At 40.9% G+C, this 24829-nt stretch overlaps 1 protein-coding gene across 2 annotated transcripts in view; it reads left to right on the plus strand.

Annotated features, from left to right (window-relative positions):
- Positions 1–24829, plus strand: part of LOC111864733 (nuclear pore complex protein Nup107) — a 68060-nt gene that overhangs the window by 3349 nt on the left and 39882 nt on the right. For both annotated transcript variants that reach the window (XM_023852218.2, XM_023852220.2), the window contains exons 3-7: positions 4588–4754; positions 8621–8812; positions 11097–11216; positions 11923–12027; positions 21682–21887. In XM_023852218.2, coding sequence (XP_023707986.1) covers positions 4588–4754; positions 8621–8812; positions 11097–11216; positions 11923–12027; positions 21682–21887 — 790 coding nt within the window. The remainder of the gene's footprint in view (positions 1–4587; positions 4755–8620; positions 8813–11096; positions 11217–11922; positions 12028–21681; positions 21888–24829) is intronic.

Here is a 24829-nt window from a genome sequence, read left to right on the forward strand (position 1 = left end):
ATTTAAGATCATTTTAGTGAAAGTTTCATGTTCCTATCTCATAGAATTTAAGAACAATGATGAATAAATAATTTTCGAGCAAAATTTAAATGGCCGGCTGAATATATTACCGCAGGAGCCGCGGCCGCGGAATTTAAATGACAACGTCAAAGGGTTAGGAAAGCAAGATATATTTTAGGTTGTTTACAGTATGTCCATTTCATATGTTACCATCCTTTCCAATTGAAATTAGGTTTAGGTATACGGAGTCTTTCTTGAAGGACCAAGAAATTGTGTACTCCACATCATTATGCATGGCCATATGTGCAAAGTCTCGTGCATGTGACTGTGTATGTCTTGAATATCTGAACTGTGAAGCTTACCACCCATATCCATCTTACTGATCTTAAAAGTTCATGAAGCCTTCTGTGACTCTACTGCGTTGTAATGTCTTCATAGCATTTTAATTAAACATAAGGAGAAATTTACCTGTAAGATTTGAGGCTTTCACGGCAGTGACTATGAAGAAAGCAGTCTTTTGGGATTTGGCACCGTGTATATGTGGTGTTAACCGACGTTCCTCCGAAATGTCGGTTAACACCACATATACACGGTGCCAAATCCCAAAAGACTGCTTTCTTCAGAAATTTACCTGCTCAGATTAATGCAAAATTTGAAAATTTTGTTTAAAACTTATGTTTTGTCACATTTTTTTATGAATTGTAATATGGTTGACATAGTTCTACTTATCTCAGTAGTACAAATACACCCTTCACTGTATGTTTAAACATGTTAATTTACATTGATAGAGGATATTCTGTGACTACTATAACAGACTCAGATTTGGAATATTTCTCGGCTAGGGTTTGTTAGAAATCAGTGATGGGTTTGTGAAGAGTTTAAGGAGCAGCGACAGATTCTGATGAAGGTGACAGTGTTGGTCCCTGAAGTGTTGGTCATGTTTAACTAACTGACATGGCTGATAGCCGAAGAAGTTTTTATTAACTTTAGCTGTTGTTGAAATCATCAGATTTTACATTAAGAAACTAACTTTTCAATAGTCTGTATGGAACTGAATTTAATAACAGGTTGAGAGATTTGATGTGAATACAGACAGCACTGGGAAAAATGCTTCAAGTTAACACTTTGCGGACTAGTGGCATATTTTTATGCCAAGCGCTTTTAAACATGGCAGACCAGTGGCATATTTTTATGCCAAGCGCTTTTAAACATGGCAGACCGGTGGCATATTTTTATGACTTTAGGACACGTTAGATTGTAACACACTATACCTTCTCTGGCACCACCCAAATGAAATGACTACTGCATAATATTATTCCGGAATGTTGGCTTAGTAGGCAGTAACTTGATCTCGCTGTTTGGATACTCCCTCCAAAGGAAAATGATCTTTGACCCTTCAAGCTCTTAGGTACCAGGCAGGAAGTTAGTTGTGCAATGAGTCAAGGACAGAAGCGGTTGAAAACCAAACAATATCTGACTTGTTCTCTGACGAGGTATCTGACATGAGCTCTCTGATGTTCCGTCTGAGATGTAGTGATAATGATTTGACAGTGGCACTTACAGGGCCAACAAACAATTGTGGCCACAGACAATAAAAGTGAAAGTAGCTCCGATGAAAGTTCAGGTAATAAAATTGCGGGGACAGCCTCATGGGCAAAAGTAGACAAAACGCCTACTTTGGGACAGTTTACTGGAAATCCAGGGGTGAAACAAATTCCATCGCACCCAACGCAAGTGTCTGAAGTAGCAGAACTGTTTTTTGAGATAGGGATACTCGTGTTGTGAATATGATTTCCACAATTTACAATTTGAGCATGGTTGATATTCAAAGGAGACATGGACAAGTAAAGAAGCCTGTTTGTATTTCTGAGTATAATATGTTCATGAAGGGAGTTGATAGAGCTGATCAGTACTTGGCCTATTATTCTCTTCCTAGGAAAATAATAAAGTGGACAAAGAAAGTTGCCATGTGGCTTATAAATTGTGCCATTTTCAATTCATTTTTGGTTTACAAAAATCTAAACCCTGATTCGAAATTGAAATACAAAGCATTTCTGATGAATGTGGCAAAGGCCTGGGCTACAGACCAGATGGTGGTGGCAGAACCAGAGTCAGACAGACTTAGTGCGACCAGGCCCATAACTCCCACCCCACGCAGGTCTCATGTAGACACCCCTGGGAAACTCTCAGGTGATATGCGGAAACATACCCTAGTGAAAATTGCGAAGAGTGAACATTCCAAGGGGAAGTATCCTTCTAGGCAGTGCTGTGTTTGCACAGTTCACAAAAAAAAAGGAATATGACTGTCTACATTGCAAGTTCTGTGTAATGCCACTTGACAAAGGGGAATGTTTCCAGAAATGTCACACTCTCAAGCACTTCTAGAAGCATTGGTAAGTGTTCTCCAAAAATTTTAGTTCATAAAATTAATTAGGAGATTTTATATTAATTTTTAAAATGAGCAGTGCACAAGTTAGGGTAGTGGGTTAAAAAATGCCGGTCCCCAGGGTGATTTAAATATTTAAATTGCTGGGCCGCAAAGTGTTAAGAAGCACCTGGGCCATGGATAAATTTGCACCTCGGATTATTCTTTCTTACATAAGTCTCAGTTGAGTGATCACTCAAACACAAGTACTTTGTGAGACAATCAGCAAACTCATGGCAGATTTTAACATTGTAGTAATAGTCAATATCTTGTGCATTATACTACTAGCTTAGGATTTGCCTCCCCCTTTCCACCACTTCCAGACAGTTCTCTGTATAGGGAGGTGTTGTGCAATTTTCAGAAATATAATTTATACTCTACGAGAAATTCAGAGTTATATGGATATAATAATAGAAGGAAAGATGATTTTCATGTGCCAAATTGTAACATATCAACTTTTAAGAAGAATGTTATCAATATGGGTATTAAATTGTATAATAGACTGCCTTTGGAATTAAGAAAATCAGATGGACGTAAAGACTAAAAGTATTTTTACTAGATCGTCCATTCTATATATTGGATGAGTTTCTTTTATAGCAGGCATGTGCAGTGCGTTGATCGCGGCATGTTTTTTGGTCAATCTCATAGGCCTATAAGGAAATTATATGTGAAAAGCATGTAAATTCACTTGTAATATAATATGGTTATATTCAGATTTTGAAGGGACAATATGTATTAGTCATTCCTACTTTTCTGTTCTTATGTAGTTTACGTGAAAATTGCTTTACACTTGTGTTATCCTTATCACGTGACCTCTTATTTCATCACTTGTCATCAGCTGCGTGTGTTCTGATGCAAGAGTGTTTGACAGAACATGTGATTCTCTTTGTTCCCTCCCTCCAGTCAACTGTGAGTCCCCGTAAGTTGAACTAAAAAGTGAGATGTATTATTATATTAGCTGTTAGTGGAGATTTGTCGCTTTGCTGTGCATTAAACAAATACAGAGTATGGGAATGAGCTCATTGTAATCAAAGGGACAGTAAGTGCGCTGCCCATGTTATTTTATCAATTTCGAAGGCGTCTGTGTGCGTGAGTCAGATAAAACAGTTACCTCAATATAGTGGAAAGTGCAACGCCTCAGTATCCTTACCAAAAAAGGGTAATCTGGAATGCCATTATAATGCTCTCCATAGCAATAAGTATGATGATGATTTTCCACCCAAAAGTGAAGTTCATAAACTTAAGCTCAAAGAACTTAAATCGAAATTAGCTGCTCAACAACAGTTAATGCCAAAATCAAGGTCATTTTCTAAAATGCAACCAAATCATCTTTCAAGGTCAGCAATCTGATTGTTAAAAATGCAAACCTTTCACTGAAGGGGAATATGTAAAAGAGTGTTTTCTTGAAATAGCTGATAATCTTTTTAAAGGGTTTAAAAATAAGAGAGATCATAGCTACTATTCAAGAACTTCAGTTATCAAGAAACACCATTGTGTGGCGAATAGAAATGATGTGTGGAAACATAATTGAACAGTTGTTGAAAGATGTTTCCAATTGTGTTGCTTTCTCCCTCCAACTGGATGAATCTACAGACATCAGAGGCACAGCTTTTAGAACAAACATTGTGTGTTGTGTTATTTGTACCAATATTTTTGCTTAAAGTGAGGTATGACAATAGGAGGGGGTGGTAGATCACTGGCAGTTTTGACACTAAAAAGTCGATTACAACCTGTTTGAAGTTGGACATGCCTGTTTTAGAGGGACAATAGTAAGCATAGCAAAACCTCTATTCAGCAATTGAAATAGATAACAAATGGTTGCTTATAGTATCTTAATGTGATCGGTGATTGACGTGGTCATATGTAGGACTCTTGATTTACTGTAATACTCTTAAAATTCTCTCGATAAACTCATAAGGTTGGCTTGCATTTTGATTTACATATTTTATCTAATTTGATTATTTTTCTTTTTTGATAGTGTGTGTTATATTTTAATTATAGGCTAACGATGTAAAGAGTGATTATTTATTGTTGACAAATTATAATCGTTTAGGCATTTGGGCAAAAGGATTTCAAGAGTGATGTATTTAATAATGTGTTTTGTTCTTTTTGTGCTATGTTTCTGATTTTGATTTTAAATTATTTGATGTTTCATTATGAAGCTGTAGACAAACTGTATGTTGAATTTCTGGAGTCACTGCAATCCCATGGAACTGAGCAGCAGGTGTTTGATATAGTAGTTGATTTCATCCAAACATGTTCCGACAGACTGGATTTGCTGAGAGACATGGAGAAGAAGATTTCCCAGAAGGTTGTACCATTATCACATGTAAGTCCTGTGATAAGTATTGTTACTTTGTGTTTAATGTATGTACATTTTCCCCAACTATTCAGAAGTGAAATATTGTCTCTTGAACAATTGAACGATTGTAACTATACATCGTACCTATGAATGGAAACAAAGTTGCAAACAACAAAATTATTAATTTTCTTAAGTAATTACTTACTTATGGAGCTGAGCCCTTCTCGAGGAGAAGCCAAATCTGCAACTACTCAAGAATTTACCAGCATTTTATGGAACCCAAAGGTTCTTTACCATGTTCACAAGAGCCCTCCACTGGTCCCTATACTGAGCCAGATCAATCCAATCCATCCCATCCTATCTCTCTTAAGATCCATTTTAATATTCTCCACCCACCTACACCGTGGTCTTCCCAGTGGTCTTTTTCCTTCTGACTTTTCCACCAATATCCTATGTGCATCCCTTTTCTCATCTATTCATGCTACATGCCCAGTCCATCTCATCCTCCTTGACTTGATCATTCTAATTATACTTGGAGAAGAGTACAAGTTATGAAGCTCCTCATTATGCAGTTTTCTCCAACCTCCTGTCACTTCATCTCTCTTCGGTCCAAATATTCTCCTCAACACCCTCAGTCTATATTCCTCCCTTAATGTCAGAGACCATTTTCACATCCATACAGAAACACAGGCAAAATGATAGTTTGTATATTCTAATTTTTATGTTTTTGGACAACAGATGAGAAGACAAAAGGTTCTGGACTGAATGGTAGCAAGCATTACCCGAGTTCAGTCTCCTCTTAATTTCCTCCTCAATCAGATTTTGATTTGTTATCGTTGTTCCCAAATATCTGAACTGTGCCACGTTTTCAAATCTTAAGTAATTAGAATAAATAATTAACTTTTTTTATTTATTGTACTGAAAAATGGAAGAGAAACACCTCTCACACTGGAAGCTTGAGGTCAGGAACACTCTCAGTACTCATGCTCTTGTGTTTGAAGAAAATACTTTTTTTTTTTCTTTGGCACTTCAGCCCCAATTTGGGCCTTGGCCTACCTTCATGAAACTCTTTGTTTCACTTCATTTTACTAGATCTTAGACATTCAGTAGGACTCCTTGGGTGGTGATCAGCTCATTGCAAGGCCTCTACCTGTACACAAAACACAGAAAAATGCACATATACACACAGACACTAAACATCCATGCCCTGAGTGGGATTTGAACCCACAGTCCCGGCTTCAGAGCGAGCGTCGACAGTGCATGCCTTATGCTGCTTGGCTACCGTGACTGGTGAAGAAAAAACTAGGAGGTCATCATTTAATATATGGTGCTTACTGGATAATGGATATGCTTGAAGTTTTATATTTATTGTGCTGAATAACTTTATTGCATGTATTATACCATTGAAATTTATATAGATTCTATTATACAACTGAAATGTATATAGATCCTTCTTTTGAAATACATTTCCATGGGCAGATATATTACCATTTTTGTATGTTTCTGTGTTGATAATCTGTATTTGTAGTGCAGTGGATTTCAATAGTAGCTGGCAGCTTACACCTTGAAGACAGAAGAAGTATGTTCCTCTGAATTGTTGGTAACCACCTACTCTATTATATGGTGTCATGTAACCCAGATGACCAAAATATATAAAGACCATTTTTCATAACCTCTGAGGTCAGATTCTAGAAGTGGTGATGGTCTTCTTTATTCAGTCATGCCTAATTGGTTTGCTGCTTTCCATTATTCACTCTAAAAGCATCTTCATGATTTTCATGATGGTTTCTATGTCAGATGGGAGAAGAAAAAGATATTATACCATACTTCATTTTTCTCTGTCTAATTTTATAAGCATAGTAGTGAAAATGTTAAGTATTGTAATGGATTTGATCAGTGCATTGTCAGGCAAAGGCTCTGTAAACACAGTCCAACATGCAACAATAGAGGAAGCAGTGTTTTCTGTAGATTGGACCGACCCACCAATAGACTGGCTGAATGGCAATCACATGATATGTTTCCTGTGTTGCATGTCCATTCAGTGGCTATATATATATGTAGGAGTCCAGGAGAGTTCAGGGCAGTTATGAGTAGTATTAATGGCAGTAGTATGTGAACAAGCAAGCAAATAGTAAGTTTGAGGAGTAGAGAAAAGTATGAGAAGTCAACCTGTGAATATTTTTAATATGTGATTTAAAGACTTTATGTGTGCTAGAGGCCGTGCCATAGCCCAAGTGGTTAGTTGCTGGCTTCCCACCACTGCGGCCCTGGTTCGATCCTGGGTCTGGTCAAGTGGGATTTGTGGTGGACAGAGTGGCGCTGTGGCAGGTTTTCTCCGAGTACTTCGGTTTCCCATGCCAATATTCATTCCACCAATTGCTCCACAATCAACCTCACCTATCGTCTGGGGGCTGGTACAATAAGCCAGAAGTGGCCGCAGTACAAGGAACTTAGTCCCACCCCACTAGCATTAAAAAAAAAGACTATGTGTGCTATAGTACCGTGGCATTGAGGGTGTGTGATTTAAGGAGACTTTATAGGTCCTGTGTTATAAATCTGTAAAGACTAGTGGAGATACACTGAGGAGGTTAGTGTGGAGTGCTTTGTAGTGTGAAAATTAGGAACAGTGTTATAATTAATTGTAGTTACGACGTGTAAAAAAAACTCTATGAAATTAGTCCGCAAGCGAACTATACCAGACGAGCAACCACTGCTTGTCAGTGAAGTTTAGTGCCGACTTTTGCAGATAGAGGGTGTCATGTGGTCAGCGCAATGAATCCCCATGGCCGTTGATTTCGGTTTTGTAGACTGCAGCTGCTATTTCCTTAAAATAGCTCCTCAATTATCATCATGAGGCTGAGTGCACCCCGTTCCAGACCCACTACTTCTCAGAAAAAATCTGGTAGCTAGTGATGAATAAATCCAATTACCAATCTCAACCCCATCTTCATTTATTGTGACATGTGACAGTATACTGGAAACATTGAGAAGAAAGTATTTGTTTGGACGTGTAGATCTCAGAGCATGTAATACAGGCATACATACAAATTATATAGAGTAGATGGTGTTCATATGTGTCCTTTCTGCAACTCTTTGGGAAGCTTACATTTAGCAATGCTTGAAGAAGAATGTATCACTAAGTGAAGCATTTTTATAGAGATTGTTAAATCATAGGAGCATGCTTTAATGATTGTATGAGAACTGCTTAAACAAATGGATACTCTTATGTTTGGTGAGCAGGACACTGACAGCCTTTAAAAAACCATTAATAGTAAACTTTGCCACATTTTCAAAAGATTGCCACTTACCATTATGCTATGGTTCTGTCCTGGACTCTGGTATTAGTGAATATTTTCAATTATCCTTTTGTTATTTTTTAAAGAAGCACACCCTTCAACTTCTGTACTAAACTTCACAGCAAAATGATAATATAAATGTAGCTAACAAGTCCTTTACACATGTATGCTCTTCACTAAATATTGTAGGGGTGAATAGTGAAGGTGGATGAGAAGGCAGTAACATGTAAGATGCATGAGATCAGTAATGCATAAAAAATTTTTACTGGTAAATTTGAAGCCCACTTAAAGGATCTAGGCTTCGATGGGATAATATGATATTAAAATGTATCTTAAAAGAATAAGTCATGAGGATGCAGACGTGACTCATCTGTCCCAGTATGGGTGCAGTGGCCGGCTGTTGCGTTCGTGGTAATGAACCTTCAAGAACCATAGGAGATTGTGAATTTTTTGGCTAGCTGAAGAACTTGGAGGTTTTCGAGAAGAGCTTGGCTTGTTTCAATTAGTAATTAATAAGATGCAAATTAGTCACTTAATTAGTGTTTGGAGAGATGATGACTCATTAGTATCCAGTATGTTAATGAACTGTGTTGGCAGCGTGAGGAATGGCTGGAAAATGAACGAAATACTTGGCGCTTAGTGTACTGCCTCTACCAGGACCGTATTAACAGTCAGTTATTATCAGCACAAGAGCAGCTGAATGAAGAGGCAATGGATATACCACTGAGACAACAGAGTGAAAAGGAAATAGTGCAGCGGTTATATAAGGAAGATAATATGACAAGGGAGGTAAGTTTGTTCCTTATTAAGGAATATTGAGATTCAAACTCCATTCCTCTAGTCAATTGAAATGCATGCCCAATTCCTCCAGTTGCTAGGTTCTGTTGTAGGTGTATACTGAAGGACCAACTGTTAACGTCTTGAGATGATCTGAGAGGTCTGGTTTTATTTTTCTGGATTATTTTAAACAGACCAAGCAAAAGTCCAGTTGAATTTGTAAGTCTGTAGTCACCTTAACACTTTGTGGACCGGTGGCATATTTTTATGCCCAGCGCTTTTAAATGTGACGGACCAGTGGCATATTATTATGATTTTGGGACACGTTATGTTGAAACACACTATACCTTGCACTGGCGCCACCCAAATGAAATGACTACTGCGTAATATTATTCCGGAATGTTTGCTTAGTAGGCAGTAACTTGATCTTGCTGTTTGGGTTCACCCTTCAAAGGAAAATGATCTTTGACCCTTCAAGCTCTTATGTACCAGGAAGAAAGTTAGTAGTGCAATGAGTCAAGGACAGAAGCGGTTGAAAACCAAACGATCTCCCAGAGAACAAGAAATATCTGACTTGTTCTCCGCCGGTGTAGTGATAGTGATTTAGACAGTGGCAGTGACAAGGGGACAACAAACAATTGTGGCCACAGACAGTAAAAGTGAAAGTAGCTCCAACGAAAGTGCAGGTAATAAAATTGCGGGGACAGCCACACGGGGAAAAGTAGACAAAACGCCTACTTTGGGACAGTTTACTGGAAATCCGGGGGTGAAACAAATTCCATCGCACCCAACGCAAGTGTCTGAAGTAGCAGAATTGTTTTTTGAGATAGGGATACTTGTGTTGTGAATGTGATTTCCACAATTTACAATTCAAGCATGGTTGATATTCAAAGGAGACATGGACAAGTAAAGAAGCTTATTTGTATTTCTGAGTATAATATGTTCATGAAGGGAGTTGATAGAGCCGATCAGTACTTGGCCTATGATTCTCTTCATAGGAAAATAATAAAGTGAACAAAGAAAGTTGCCTTGTGGCTTATAAATTGTGCCATTTTCAATTCATTTTTGGTTCACAAAAATCTAAACCCTGATTCGAAATTGAAATACAAAGCATTTCTGATGAATGTGGCAAAGGCCTGGGCTGCAGACCAGATGGTGACGGCAGAACCAGAGTCAGACGCAGACTTGGTGCAACCGGGCCCATAACTCCCACCCCACGCAGGCCTCATGTGGACACCCCTGGGCGACTCTCAGGTGATATGCGGAAACATACCCTAGTGAAAATTGTGAAGAGTGAACATTCCAAGGGGAAGTATCCTTCTAGGCAGTGCTGTGTTTGCACAGTTCACAAAAAAAGGAGTATGATTGTCTATATTGCAAGTTCTGTGTAATGCCACTTGACAAAGGGGAATGTTTCCAGAAATATCACACTCTCAAGCACTTCTAGAAGCATTGGTAAGTGTTCTCCAAAAGTTTTAGTTCATAAAATTAATTAGGAGATTTTATATTAATTTTTAAAGTGAACAGTGCACAAGTTAGGGTAGTAGATTTAAAAATGCTGGTCCCCAGGGTTACTTGCCAGTCTGCAAAGTGTTAAGGAGATATTGTGTTGTGTTATATCTCAGGTTTTCTTAAAGCAGAAATTCATTTGTTCTATTCCTTTTTAATATGCTGCAAATACAACTTCATATGATACAAACTTGTCACAAAGCTTGGTGCCAAAAATACACTGTCTTCGATATCAAGTTGGTTGTAAGATTTCATAAGTTGATGGGAAACAGAAAGGGCCGTGGTTTCTTCTGATGCTACAAATTAATCTTCAGTAATATATAGGAGGATAGTATTAAAATGGATCTTAGAAACTAGGAAGTAGATTGAATTCAGCTGGCTCAGGATTGTGTAGCGTACCAGACTCTTGTGAACACAGTATTGAACCTTCAGATTAAACAAGATGAAATTTCTAGACTAGCTGACTGAGCTGTTTGCTTCAGAGGAAGGACTGTGTTAGGAAAGGGAAGCATGCTTCTGAGGTTACTGTGCCCTGAATTTTGTATTGAGTGTGATTTTGTTATTGATGTTCCAAATATTTAGAAGAGTTATAAAGTTCAAAATTTGTTCAAGTATCCTAAAAGATGGAATGTGCATCCTATTTTTAAGAATCTGGCATTAAGACTGAAACTACCAGAAATGATTATCATAATATAGGTAACTGATTAATTTCTGTATAAGTGCATCCCCCCCCCCAAGGTGTTTGTACACTTGCGAGACTGACTTATAATGAGATCTTTTATTGCAGTGTCAGCTAGTAATTGATTGGTTGGAGCAGAATGCTTCTGATCAGTCACGAGAAGAAGCACGCCTTAAACATTTCACAGACAAAACCATTGCGTGGGAAAATACACTTCATCAGTTACAGGTATTATTCTCAACATTTTGCATATTGTGCAGCCATGCCTCACTTTCCTTCGGCACTATTGCTGCATGCCTCAGGAATTGTCATGCTGAATAGTACAAGAGAGAACCATGTTCCTAATACAAGCATGTATGTTGAAAATAAGTTATTTTAAATGATTGTGTTATCACTCTTCATAAATATGAATTTTCTTTAGTAGGGAATGAGTCTTTAATCATCAGTTAGATCAGATTGTGACAGGTCTGGCTGAACCTACTTTATTAGCAGGAAACTGAATAAGACAAACATTTTTATTCATATGTGCATGAGGCACCTTTAAAGAGAAACCCAGTTCCACACACTTAATTTTTTGGCCATGCAGTACAACTCATTTTTCGGTATGAACATCTCAGAAAGAAAAGAATTACTTTGTTTGGTGACATTGTTTCATATCACTGTTACAGCATGTCAGAAATGGAAAACAATATTACCTTCTTTGCTTTATTTTGGCACAAAAAATAGACCGAAAAATGCATCGTTACTGAATATTGATCTTAAGACATGGGGTTTGTCAGTACCATTCCTCTCCTACTGAAAGCTCTCATTATGAGGCAGACATGGCAATAGGCACAGTCATTGAAATATGTTAGAAGTTTACATTTACTTGCTAATCTCCTACAAACGTTGTCAACATAATTGCTGTTATTAATGTTTTCTTATTTTCTTTCAGAATCAGTCAACAAATATACCTTATGGGAGTAGCCGGCCCATAGTATCCACGCTTGATCCAGATGCACCATTGAGAGAAGGCAAGCCTCTTCATGACATTGATATGGTTTGTTTGTACTCTGCTTTACAATTATTAATGCCTTATGTTGGATTGTCGAATGTATGGGCGTGTCAGTTTTACAGAATATTTATTTTTGTTTATCCTGTTGCAAAAATTACTGTGTTAGCTCAACTCAAATATGGCCTCAGATATGAAGACAAATCCCATTCCCAGTGGTAGATATTGAGGAAGAATAATGTCTTTACTTCTTCAGTTCTTCCTCTTCTGATTATATGTTATGCAATTTGCTACACACACTGGCCTCAAAATACCCTCCTCGATCTTCCTTTTACTCCCAACCCATAGTACTTTACTTCTGTGCCATCTTTGGCTATGTGCCTTCACCCATTCTACATGGGTTTTTGATCTCTCCTGTAAATCCAGGTAAAATTAATAATTATGCTTTTGCACTCTTCCATTGCTGTACACTGTCTTTAGAAGTGCCGTATTTCGTCTGTGTTGTGCAATTGTGATGTCATCATCATGTATAAAGGTAAAGGTAAAGCTATCTCTGTAACAGCCTGTGGAGGCCCATAGTGTTGTGAGACGTTGAGGCTCCCACATTTTCTAGAAATTCAGCTCGCAGATGCTGAGGTTGTCACCTGAGTACTCAAATTCATGATTGTAGTTTTATGATGCTTGGGGCAAACGGGTCTTGTTACAGGGATAGCTTTACCGTTTATATATATTTTTTGGAATGCAAATTTATGACTGTATATATATACGTATTAGATGTTTGTGGTCCTTTTTAAGATTTTATTGTCTTATTTAAGAACTTGTGCTATTCCATGAGAGTCGTAAGTGAAGAATCAAGAAAGGCAGATGAATGTGTCAAGGTTGAAAGTCATAAGATTGCCCAAATATCACCTAATTTGGAAACAGGAGATAATTTGCTAGTTTATATTACAAGATTCTTTGTTAATGCAACTGTTCCTCATCATAAAAATGGCAGAACTTGTCAAGAAAAGAGGCACTGCTGCAAAAGAGAATAATGTGTCAAAAAATATCAGGCTTCACAGTTATGATTTGTACTTCAAGATTGTGGTGATATTCATTCGAAACAAACCAAACATCTCTGAAGCAGCAAGAAAATACAGTGTCTCCTGAAGCAAATTTCTAATGGTGGAAACAACAGAAAAAGGAAATTATGCCAATGTTATGTGAATATTGTCTCTTTAAATTCAAAGAATGGATGTCAGTTTCATGCAACAACTGTAAACTTGATTGGCAGAAACTGCAGTACAGCACAGCTGGCGTATACAGTGATGTTGAGGAACAGGGTTTCTGGTGGGCTATACTATAGCTCAGGCAGTTAGTTGTTGGCTGCCCACTGCAGTTGCCCAGGTTCGAGCCTAGGTCAGGTCATGTGGGATTTGTGATGAACAAAGTGGCACTGGGGCAGGTTTTCTCCGAGTACTTTGGTTCCCCCTGCCACGTCATTCCATTGACTACTCCACATTCATCATCTGTCTTATGGGGCTGGTACAATAGGCCAGTTATTGGCCGACGTACCAAGTGCACTGACCCCACCCCAAGAAACTAAACAAAACTAAAGGCAGGGTTTCTATATAACAAAGAATGTCTCTTGGTAATTTGATTGTAATGTCAGAGTATTTCAGTATGTCATCCAGTTACACAGTCAATGGTGTAGATATATAAGAATCAAGTGACTGCAGTGCTGGAGGAGTTGATAGGTAATGGTCACTGTATATGATATTGCATTGGAAAACTGTGCCTCAGACCCTGCTACCTGGGGGGGCTAATAATTGGGTGTTAAGAATGTCTAAAGGTACTGATGTGGGGCTGGTTAAGAGATGTGGAGTAGGAGATGAAGGGTGTTGTTTAGAAAACAAGGAATGCTTGATCAGTTAACAGCAATGTATATTTTCTACAGTTTGAAGGACATCCTGATATGATCTCCTAGCTAGGTGATGCACCTCCATATTTTAATAACACTGTGGCAATCACTGTATGCTCAATTTTGGAATAAATGGATGGATAGTGGAGAACTGTTGTCCTAGGCTTTCCATTCAGCTGATCAGTATAAGATTGAAAATAAAACTGAGTATTTGTTGTGTTGACATAATTCCTATATATATATATAGGAATCATGTCACCGTCAACACAACAAAAACTGTTAGTTTTTGTGGGGGGAGGGGGTTATGGAAAGGATACAGAGTTCTCAAAAGTGACATTCGTACAACAGATACAAGTAAGAATGTTGGATCTACAGGTACAGTCCCCTGAGGTCGCTTGGACCACAGATGACTCCATGTCATAAGCTGGATATATGTATTCATGAAGTTGAGTTGTGTAATGTAAGCTTGTTGAGCCCATTTCATTAGTTATTAAGTATAATTTTTGTAAGATTGTGTGCTTAGGTTGAAATGTTAGACGGCTGGCCGGAAGGCAAGGAGACAGAACCGCGGCTGACTCTTCGCATTCCTTGGCAGTCGATCGAATTGTTTTTAGAAAAGACTGTTCAAGCATCAGTGGAAAGACCCGGTCAGGTTTCGCTTAGCGCAACAAGGCATGTCTGGCAAGATGCCGACCTCAGGGATTTCGCACGCGCAGCTTTCGTAACTTGGGAAAAAGCTGAATCTTGGAATTGAGAAAACAGGCCGTTTCAGGCACTCTGTTTCTAGCAGTTGCCAGAAACGAACGAGTAGAGCAAAGTGTGCCTGTGGAAAACCTTGGGATGGCGCCAGTGTTCTTCATGTGCATCATGTTTAGCGCGAGTGAGTACTTGCCCGTGGTCGGGTCGCCGATGACTTATTAGAACTTCTGGTTTCAATTATTTTGGTGGGTTAATGTGTTTGTTTGAATTTAGAGGTGTATAAGTGTTTTAATTTGATTATATATTCCATTTTTGTTGTTGTTTGGAGAACTCGAGTTTTTGTGACCCTCCTAGTGAAGCATGTTTTCCACAGCATAGGTTAAGTGATATCCACGGACGTCCAATAGGGGGTGAGTTCAGTCACTGCCCCCTATCAGGGCACAACAAATTGGTGGCAGGCGGCGCGATGTTGTTATTCTGCTCGAATTACCGGGCTTACGCACCGGAGATGGTTAAGAGATTTTAGGAGACGTGGATAACTTTTAACCACCCACAAGTTTAAGTGACAGTGTTTTGATTTATGTGTTGCCGTAACTAGACATACGGATTTGTAGGGATCAAATATGTTTGCCGTGGCGCTGTGACCCATTTTATTTTTAAATTTGTATTAAAATTATTTTTAAGGGAAGATGCATATGTTTATAAATTTAAGCAGTGAGTGGTCGAACTTGAGTGAGAATTGCTTTTGAAAGGAAATTGTGGGAGACCTACGAACATAGTTTAGCTTACAGTAGATACACGGAGGCCTTTTGGCGTGAAGCATGGCTCGTGTGGGGGAAATGGAGGTTCTCCAAGCACAGATGGAGGAACTATGGGTTCAATTGGAAACCCTCAGAATTGGGGAGGCCCACAGAGGGCAGAGCAAGGACGTTTCACTTGTAGCCGGGATAAAGGAATGGACAGGGGAAAGTAAGGGGAGATCTGTATACGAGTTTTTAACGCAGATAGAGACATTGGCCAAGGTGAGTGGATGGACTAGCCACGATAAAGCTTTCATTGTTAAGGCTAAATTGCAAGGGTTGGCCCTGCAGTTCTTGAATGGAAGGGAAGAGCTAGGTCGAGATGGATGTTCCTACGAAGTTCTGAGGCAGGCACTGATTGAGAGGTTCAGTGACAAGCTCCCTGACCAGTATTACTATACTAGACTACAGGACGCGGTTCAGGGGAAGAACGAAAGCGCGGAGGAGTTCAGTGACCGTTGTAGGAAGATGTGTCAAAGAACCATCAGGAAGGTTAACGACGAAGGGACCCAGCGTATAATTAATGAGGAGGCGGAACGTAGATTGTTGGCAGCCTATGTTCACGGTCTTAGGGGCATAGTGGGGCAACAAGTACAATTTCAGATGCCCAGCACGATGGAGCAGGCGGTGAGGTTAGCGGTCACAGTAGAAAACGTGGAGAAACACAAACAGCTAACCGAAGGAGTCAAGAAGGTATTTACCGCTAGGAGCGACGTTGAATGTTTCCGTTGCGGGAAAAGAGGGCATTATGCTAGGGATTGCTGACAAGAAACCCCCTCCATGACGTCAGGTCGGAGGTCGTGGCGAGATCAGAGCTCTAGGCGGAGGGGCCCACCCTCCCGCGACCTTATGCTCACTCAAGGATGTAGAGGAAGGGTCGGAGCAGGCAGGCAAAGCTTTCGGGGACCAGCGCGGCCTTGGGGCCCACCTGAGGACACTCGCTCATCAGGCATCCAGTGCTGCCATTGTAATGAGTTTGGGCATAAGCGTAGAGACTGCCGAAAATTTTCTCGAGCTGCCCAGCACCCAAACGGTCAGGGTTCGACGTCCAGATCCCCAGCGTCGAACCAGCAATAGAGTGCACGACGGTAGGTCGGTCGCACGTAGGAATTACTGGCCCAGAGTTGTTGCTAGAAATAGAAATAGAAGGAAGTTTCCACCAGGTGTTAGTAGATTCAGGAGCCAGCCTGAGCGTGATGAAGCCGGGAATTAATACGTCAGATATTCGTGCTACACGGACAGCCGCAAGAGGGATCACGGGAGCTAAATTGAAAATAGTAGGAGCGCAGTTGATAACATTTAGGGTGGGGAAAAAGATGTTTACCCACGAGTTTTTGATAGCCCCCCTAGATACGGAATATAGTGGTGTTCTAGGGGCTGATGTCCTCAGACGGATGTTGGCGTGTATCGATTTATGAACCGACACGCTAGTCCTAGGACGGACACGCCATCAGTTATCAGGGCAGGAGGTCGAGCGGTGTGCGCCAGTCCACCGCCAATGCCGGACGACACAGAGGGTGTCACCAGCGGGCTTGGCCAGCCCAAGGTTGACGCCTTCGGGTGGACTGATTGAAGTACCTACCCCAGGGTTGAGCCCAGGAGGATCCTGTATAGATTGTTGGAACGTGGTGGCTCAGGAGCCAATCGTCATCCCCCCGTTGTCTGAGGGACTGGTAATAGGGAAAATAGAGAGGAGTAAAGGGGTGGAGTTGCCCCGGGAGACATTAATTGAGCCCTTGGGATTAGGTACGCCGGGTGCGTACGTGGCTAGAGTAGCGAGCCGGATTTTTACTGCAGGAGAATTGGAGGAAATGCGAAGCCTAGGCGGAAATGACAGGAAATCTGGTACCAGTGGAAAGAGTGAGAGGCTCGATAGGGTCATGACCGTACGAGAGGATAACGGGCCTAGGTACTGCGTATTAAAGGTGTTGAATACCCGTGGTCAATATTTGGAGTTGGGGAAGAATATACGCTTGGGACAGGCCGAGCCGCTGGGGGAGATTCCAACCGAGCAAGCAGGAGTTGATTTTCGCTACCCGGGGAGGAAGGGAACGGCGAACTTCCGGGTTAGTTCCGTTAGCACAAGAGATGCTCAGGAACTCAGGGAAGTAAGGGAGAAACTAGAGCAGAAGTTAGATCACTTGTCCGAAAAAGATAAACAAGTCTTGTTACCAGTGCTTGAAGAATATTTAGATTTATTTTGTAATGACAGCACAGGGGTGCTACCCACTATGACGAAGGGCTATCACGAGATTCGGACAGGGGACGCCCTGCCGATTAAGAAGAACCCATATTGTATACCCTATGCATTAAGGGAAGAGATGAGACGCCAGCTAGATAAGATGTTGGCTAAAGGGGTTATTACTCCCTGCGCTTCGCCATGGGCGGCGCCAGTGATTTTAGTCCCCAAGAAATCACCGGATGGAATTCCAAAATATAGATTTTGTACCGATTTTCGAGGGTTAAATTCAGTGACGAGTACACCAGTGTACCCCATACCTGATATCAAGAGCAACCTCTCACTTATGGCGGGGAGTAGATATTTCACTTTATTGGACATCGAAAACGCGTATTGGAGTATTCCTATACGGGAGGAGGATAAGGATAAGACCAGATTCGTCACCCCATTCGGTAGTTTTAGGTACGAGAAAATGGCCTTTGGTCTTTCAGGCGCCCCTTCGACATTTCAACGCGTCATGGATGCCATGTTGGTGGGGTTGCGTGACGTAGAGGTACTTGTATATTTGGATGACTTGTTGCTGTTCAGTGAAACGATTGAAGATCACATGAGACGAATGAAGTTGGTGTTTGAACGCGTGCGAGAGGCGAATTTCAAATTAAGCGTCGCCAAATGCACTTTCGCAGTTCCGGAGGTGGTATATCTCGGTCATGTTGTTAATAGCAACGGCGTTGCGCCAGACCCGAGTAAAGTTACAGCCATCAGAGAATTCCCACGGCCAAGAACGGTGAAAGATGTCCGCTCATTTTTAGGCCTATCCGGATATTATAGGGCTTTTATAAGAAATTACGCAGCCATGAGTCGGCCCTTAACTCAACTAACGAGAAAAGACGAGAAGTTTGTTTGGACAGATTCCCAGCAACTGGCCTTCGATGATCTCAAGGCCGCCCTGACATCCGAATCGGTGTTGGCGCACCCTCGGTTTGATCAGCAATTTATTCTTAGTACAGATGCTTCTGATTATGCTATTTCTGCCATTTTGAGTCAGCTGCAGAATGGGAAGGAACGGCCTATCAGCTTTGCTAGCCGTATGCTCAATGCTGCGGAAAGAAATTACAGTACGACTCAGAAGGAGTTACTAGCTGTTGTATTTGGTACACAAATACATAGGTGTTTTCTATATGGGAGAAAATTCAAAATTGTTACCGATCATGCCGCCCTTAAGTGGCTGATCACGGTGAAGAACCATCATTGTGCCCGATTGACTAGATGGGTTCTCAAATTATCTGAATATGACTTTGAAATTGAACACAAAGCAGGCAAGAAGCATGTAATTGCGGACTGCCTATCGCGCCATATTGCTTCCGTTGCTACAGGAGCCACAAGCCGGAGATGTCAAAGTGCTGAGTCAGGCGAAACCCTCACTCGTAAGACTGTTTACACGGGACAGCAACAGGATCCGTATTGTAAGGAAATAATGGATGAAATTAGTACAGATACGGGGTCAAAATTCTTTATGAGTGACGATGGGCTTCTGTATGCGGGACCAAATTTGGAAAACGGAAAGTTGGTTGTACCTCATAATTTGATACAGCCCATTATCGAAATGCATCGTGATAAGGTGTTTGCAGGGCATCGGGGTGAAACGGACCCGAGACTTAATTAAACTTAATTACTTTTGGCCCAATATGGACCGGGATGTGGAAACGTACGTGAGGCAGTGCGAATAGTGTGCCAAGTTTAAGGTAGGGCGACACCCCACTGCACCCTTGGGAGAGTTACCTGAGACGACCTCCCCAATCGAAATGACCTCCATAGATATATGTGGCCCTTATCCAGAAACAAAGAAGGGAAATCGGTACCTTCTTACTTTCATAGACCACTTTAGCCGTTATCCGGAAGCTATCCCCATACCCCGGCAAGACGCCCCGACAGTTGCGCGGGCTCTTGTTACGGAGATATTTTCACGGTTGGGTTGTCCTCAGGCTCTATCATTGGATAAAGGATCCAACTTCATGTCGGAACTTTTCCAGGAGATGTGAAGCTGCTGCAGGTTAAAAGAATTAACTCCACTGCGTTCAATCCGCAGATGCAAGGCAAGGTTGAGAAATTTCATCTGGGACTCAACCAAACTATGAGCCACTATGTAAATAAGTATGGGAATGACTGGGATGAGTTCGTGAACTACGCCCTGATGGTCCATAGGGCCATTGCTCATTCCATTACTTGATACAGTCCCGTTTTACTTGCTACATGGACGTCAGATGCGCCTTCCCATGGAGGATGACCTCACTACTGGAAAATTTTTAAAGGGGGAACCGAAAGATAACCGTAGTTTGATTCAGGACCACATTGACACTTTGGCTGACCGCCTCGAGGAGGCGTACCGTGTTGTAAGGGAAAATAATAAGATGGGCAGAGAGAGACAGAAGGAATGATATGATAAGGGAACCAAATTAGTTATTTTCCAACCCGGTGAAATGGTTTATCTTCGTCAGATGAGCAAGGTCAAACGTGGTTGTCCAAAATTTAGGCTTAGGTGGAGGGGCCCATACGAGGTGGTACGTAGATTGTCCGATTTGAATTATCTTGTGCGAGTATCCCAAAAGAAGGAGCTGGTGGTAAATGTTAACAAAATGAAGAAATGTTGCGTGAAAACTGTCCCCGCGCCAAGTGGGACAAGGGATATCCCAGTAAGGGTTCAGGAAAGAGACGAAGGTCAGGATGAGGCGAACGATGAGGGAATAACTCCACTTGCCTCCCATGATCACGTGGAGGATGATGGTAGCTTCGACTTTACGCCAACCACTTTGACAGGCGAGAGGACCGAGGATCGAAGTCAGGACCCCACCTGGGAACCAAGTAGACATCAGGAGGTTCAGAGAGCCACCGACAAGTCACCCGACACCGGAAGGGAAACGGGGGCTAGGTACTGGTTACGGAGTAGGCGAGGGGAAGACACACTGGCGTCCGATGGGACCCCGACAGAAAGAGAAGTTGAAGTGAGTGACCCCGAGGAAACGGACGCTGAGCCCCGCCTGAGCGGATTACCTGAAACAGGGAACGTCCCGGAACACGAGGAAGGCACTGACCAACGACCATATGCGTCCCAGACAGCGATTCGTTCGGCTGCACGCACAGTCCCAGCTATGGACTCAGGGGTGACCAATCGCTTTGGCNAAATATACACCACAGCCTCCATTTATAAAGTGCAATATATCTGTTTGACGAGAGCCACTCTATACTTCGTTATTTATGTTTGCATTTTACGAATGATCAACTGGTAATGTTTGTGGGGCTGGGATTGCAACCGTAACGTGTATCATGGCCATCATGGCATTCATAAATTTTGGTGCCCAAAACCGGAAGTGTATTACCGCAAAGTAGGTTGTTGAGCCCATTTCATTAGTCATTAAGTATAATTTTTGTAAGATTGTGTGCTTAGGTTGAAATGTTAGACGGCTGGCCGGAAGGCAAGGAGACAGAACCGCGGCTGACTCTTCGCATTCCTTGGCAGTCGATCGAATTGTTTTTAGAAAAGACTGTTCAAGCATCAGTGGAAAGACCCGGTCAGGTTTCGCTTAGCGCGACAAGGCATGTCCGGCAAGATGCCGACCTCAGGATTTTGCACGCGCAGCTTTCGTAACTTGGGAAAAAGCTGAATCTTGGAATTGAGAAAACAGGCCGTTTCAGGCACTCTGTTTCTAGCAGTTGCCAGAAACGAACGAGTAGAGCAAAGTGTGCCTGCGGAAGACCTTGGGATGGCGCCATTGTTCTTCCTGTGCTTCATGTTTAGCGCGGGTGAGTACTTGTCTGTGGTCGGGTCACTGATGGCTTAGTAGAACTTTTGGGTTACATTATTTTGGTGGTTTAATGTGTTTTTAGACGGTAGAGGTGTATAAGTNTTAATTTTATTATATATTCCATTTTTGTTGTTGTTTGGAGAACTCAAGTTTTTGTGACCCTCCTAGTGAAGCATGTTTTCCACAGCATAGGTTAAGTGATATCCACGGACGTCCGATAGGGGGTGAGTACAGTCACTGCCCCCATCAGGGCACAACAAGCTACTATTCTTATTATTTACAAAGCCTGATATGACTGTTATACATCTGTGTTTGCTGTAGGAGGATGAGTCTCGTCTGGTAAAGGAAGTATTTGTACAGATTCGCTGTGGACAGTTAGAGGAAGCTCAGATGTTATGTATGCATACCGGGCAAGAGTGGCGGGCAGCAGCTCTGGAAGGTTGGCGACTGCATCATGACCCCAATTATGAGACAGCGAGAGGAATTGATGAAGTGGATAAGTTGCCAATAGAGGGAAATCCTAACAGGTAATCATATATCGAACCAAAGTATGATCAGTCTCATGCTTTGTTTATCCATAAACTATCATCTGTATAAGAATGCTGACTTCCTTCACCTGGATATGTATGTTTGTGGGTCCTTTATGTTGTAAGAATCTGTATACTGCATTATTAAGGATGAATCCATTTATCCATACATGAAGTTTTGAAATCACTTGTTATGTACTCAACTTTTTATATTCACATTTCTTTACAATTGTTTTTGGTTTCTCTCATATCTGTTGTCTATTCTTTGTAATGTGAGGAAAATTAGAGTAGCAAACTTTGGAGAGAACTGTACCCTATATTTGCTTCAAACTGTATCATTATGTATGGTAATAAATACTTTCTGTCCTCCACACCATGTGTTGAAACTCACACATCTACAACACAATGTTCATCAATCAAGATATGATAATACAGTTAGCAAGAGATGTGGTTTTGTCTCTCTGTTTGTCTAAGAACTAATACATTTGCCAGTACTCAGATTGTGTAACCATTACATATGGTACAACAGTATGAATGGCTGTAAATTGAAAAATAGAAATCCATATTTTCTCTTCTGGGCTTATGCCATTCTAGTCCTTTAGTACTTAATTTCGAATAGAAAAATTGCTACACACGATTGAGACTACTCCTACATAGTGGGTTGGTGTTGACTAGAAGACCATGATCTGTACAGGACCTCAGAATGGAATATATAACAAATGTGATAGAAATTTTGTGACTGCCTTGAAAAATTTCTTGTATTCCCATTCGTTTTATATATTGGATGAGTATTTTAAATACAAGATGAACTAAACTCTTCATAATGCTGTTTATATGGTATATTGTATAAAAGACTTTCAGTTGGTATTGGTATATATATTTTTAAGAAATGAGCTTAATAATTAATAATAATAATTAGTATGTAGTTGATGAATTGTACATGTTGGTTAAATTACTGAATTGTATAATTATCATTCCTTTTATGAATATAGCTGTAAGAGGACTAGTTTATGTTCTCAGAACTAATACACAGAGATCAAAAAGTTGCGCACATCAAACTGAAAGTTGTTAGTATTGCAGTTAATATAATTATATCCTACCGCTAGATGGTACTGTAGGAGTACTAACAACAAGTAAAAAACGCCATCTGTCATGTATAGGTCATGCGACGTCTGCAGTACAGCTTTGTTTATTGCGTGATAGAGTTGTCCTTCCCAAGAACAATGAGTTTTCATTGTGAAACATTATTTTGCCGGGTTTTCTTCACTGACAAAGCATGGTTTCACCTTAGCGGCTACGTGAACACTCAAAACAATAGGATTCGGTCATCTGAAAATCCATATGTTACATGAAAAGCCCTTGCACTGTCAGAAAATTGGAGTGTGGTGTGTTGTATCACATCTTCGAATAGTGGGCCAAATTTTCTTTGAAGCAACAGTGAACAGTCCAGCGTACCAAGACATCATTACACAGTTTATTGCACTTCTTGAATTTGATGAACGGAGTGCTGGTTGCAGCAAGCCATGTCACACATCTTATCAAACCATGATGCAGTTCTTGCGCGAGTTTTTCAGTGACCATCTCATTTCAAAAGGATTGTGGCCCCCGTTATCACCCGATTTGTCACCCGCAAATTTTTTCCTTTTTGGGGTGTCTCAAAGGAATTGTCTATAAAAACAATCTGCATACCCTGCTTGACCTCAAGAGGAATATTACGATGGCAATTAACCGTTCAGCGTGGTTTGACGTGTATGTTTTGTCAAGGTATTTAAATCGTCTGCGGGAGTTTGACGTCTATGTATCGTCCAGCTGCACACCTATGTTATAACGCCCATAATAATTGATGGTTTTGCTGTAGATTGTTAGATTTTTCGCTGGCCTGTTTTCAGAAGAACAGTATATAATGAAACATGACTTTAGCTGCCTTAAGTCATCGTTACATATGCCTGTCTTGCAGCAAAATCCTGTTGCTCTTGGAAGAGGTTTCCTCATTCAAACTGTTATGAATGGCGTGTTTTCTTTCCTATGAAGTTATAAACAGCAGAGACGTGATATGTGCTGTGTTTATAATATCATATTGCCCTGAGCTGGCCACACTAACACACTCAATTAGAATTCTTAGAAGAGGGATGTCCAGAAGTTTATTTTTGCAAGATCCATTGATTTCACACAGTACATAGCAGCCAGTTCTTAGAATAACGTCACGAACACTGTGGTCACCCCCTGTGATGATGGGTGTGTGTGTGTGTGTGTGGGGGGGGGAAAGAACTCATTCATTCATGTATTATCGCTCCAGTCGACTCCATTTTATCCTACTGACCTTGGTGGTCGTTTCGAGGGATGACCATAAATATTTTTTTTTGAACCAGCTAAGCTCTGCTTTCGTGCACTACATACCAGCCAGTTCTTAGAATAACTCCATGAATTCTGTGGTCACCCCTCTGACATCTGCTGCAGCCAAAATGGATGGAATGTAAAACGCATAGCACCAACCACTTGTTATGATAACATAAAGGTTGAATTTACTGCAGCTGATCTGGCAAGCTATACAACTCACGGAAAGACATTTCCTCGTATTCCCCCTTTGAGAAGAAGACAAAGACCGCACAGAAGATGTTTTGTTTACGGAAAAAAGAGCCAAATGAGAGATACGCAGTATTGGTGTGGTGAATGTGAGACAGCGTTGTGTATAGGAGAATGCTTCAATGCGTACCATACTCTGCTCAAATTCTAAACCACCTGCTTCCATTGCCGAGATACCGGGCGCTCATATTATAAGGTAAGGTTATAAAACAACCTTTTAAGATTATTTTAGTGAAAGTTTCATGTTGCTATCTCATATAATTTAAGAACAATGATGAATAAATCATTTTCGAGCAAAATTTAAATGGTCGGCTGAATATATTACCGCCGGAGAGACACGGCAGCGGAATTTAAATGAC

Source organism: Cryptotermes secundus, unplaced genomic scaffold (assembly GCF_002891405.2).
Source record: "Cryptotermes secundus unplaced genomic scaffold, Csec_1.0 scaffold724, whole genome shotgun sequence".
NCBI lineage: Eukaryota > Metazoa > Arthropoda > Insecta > Blattodea > Kalotermitidae > Cryptotermes > Cryptotermes secundus.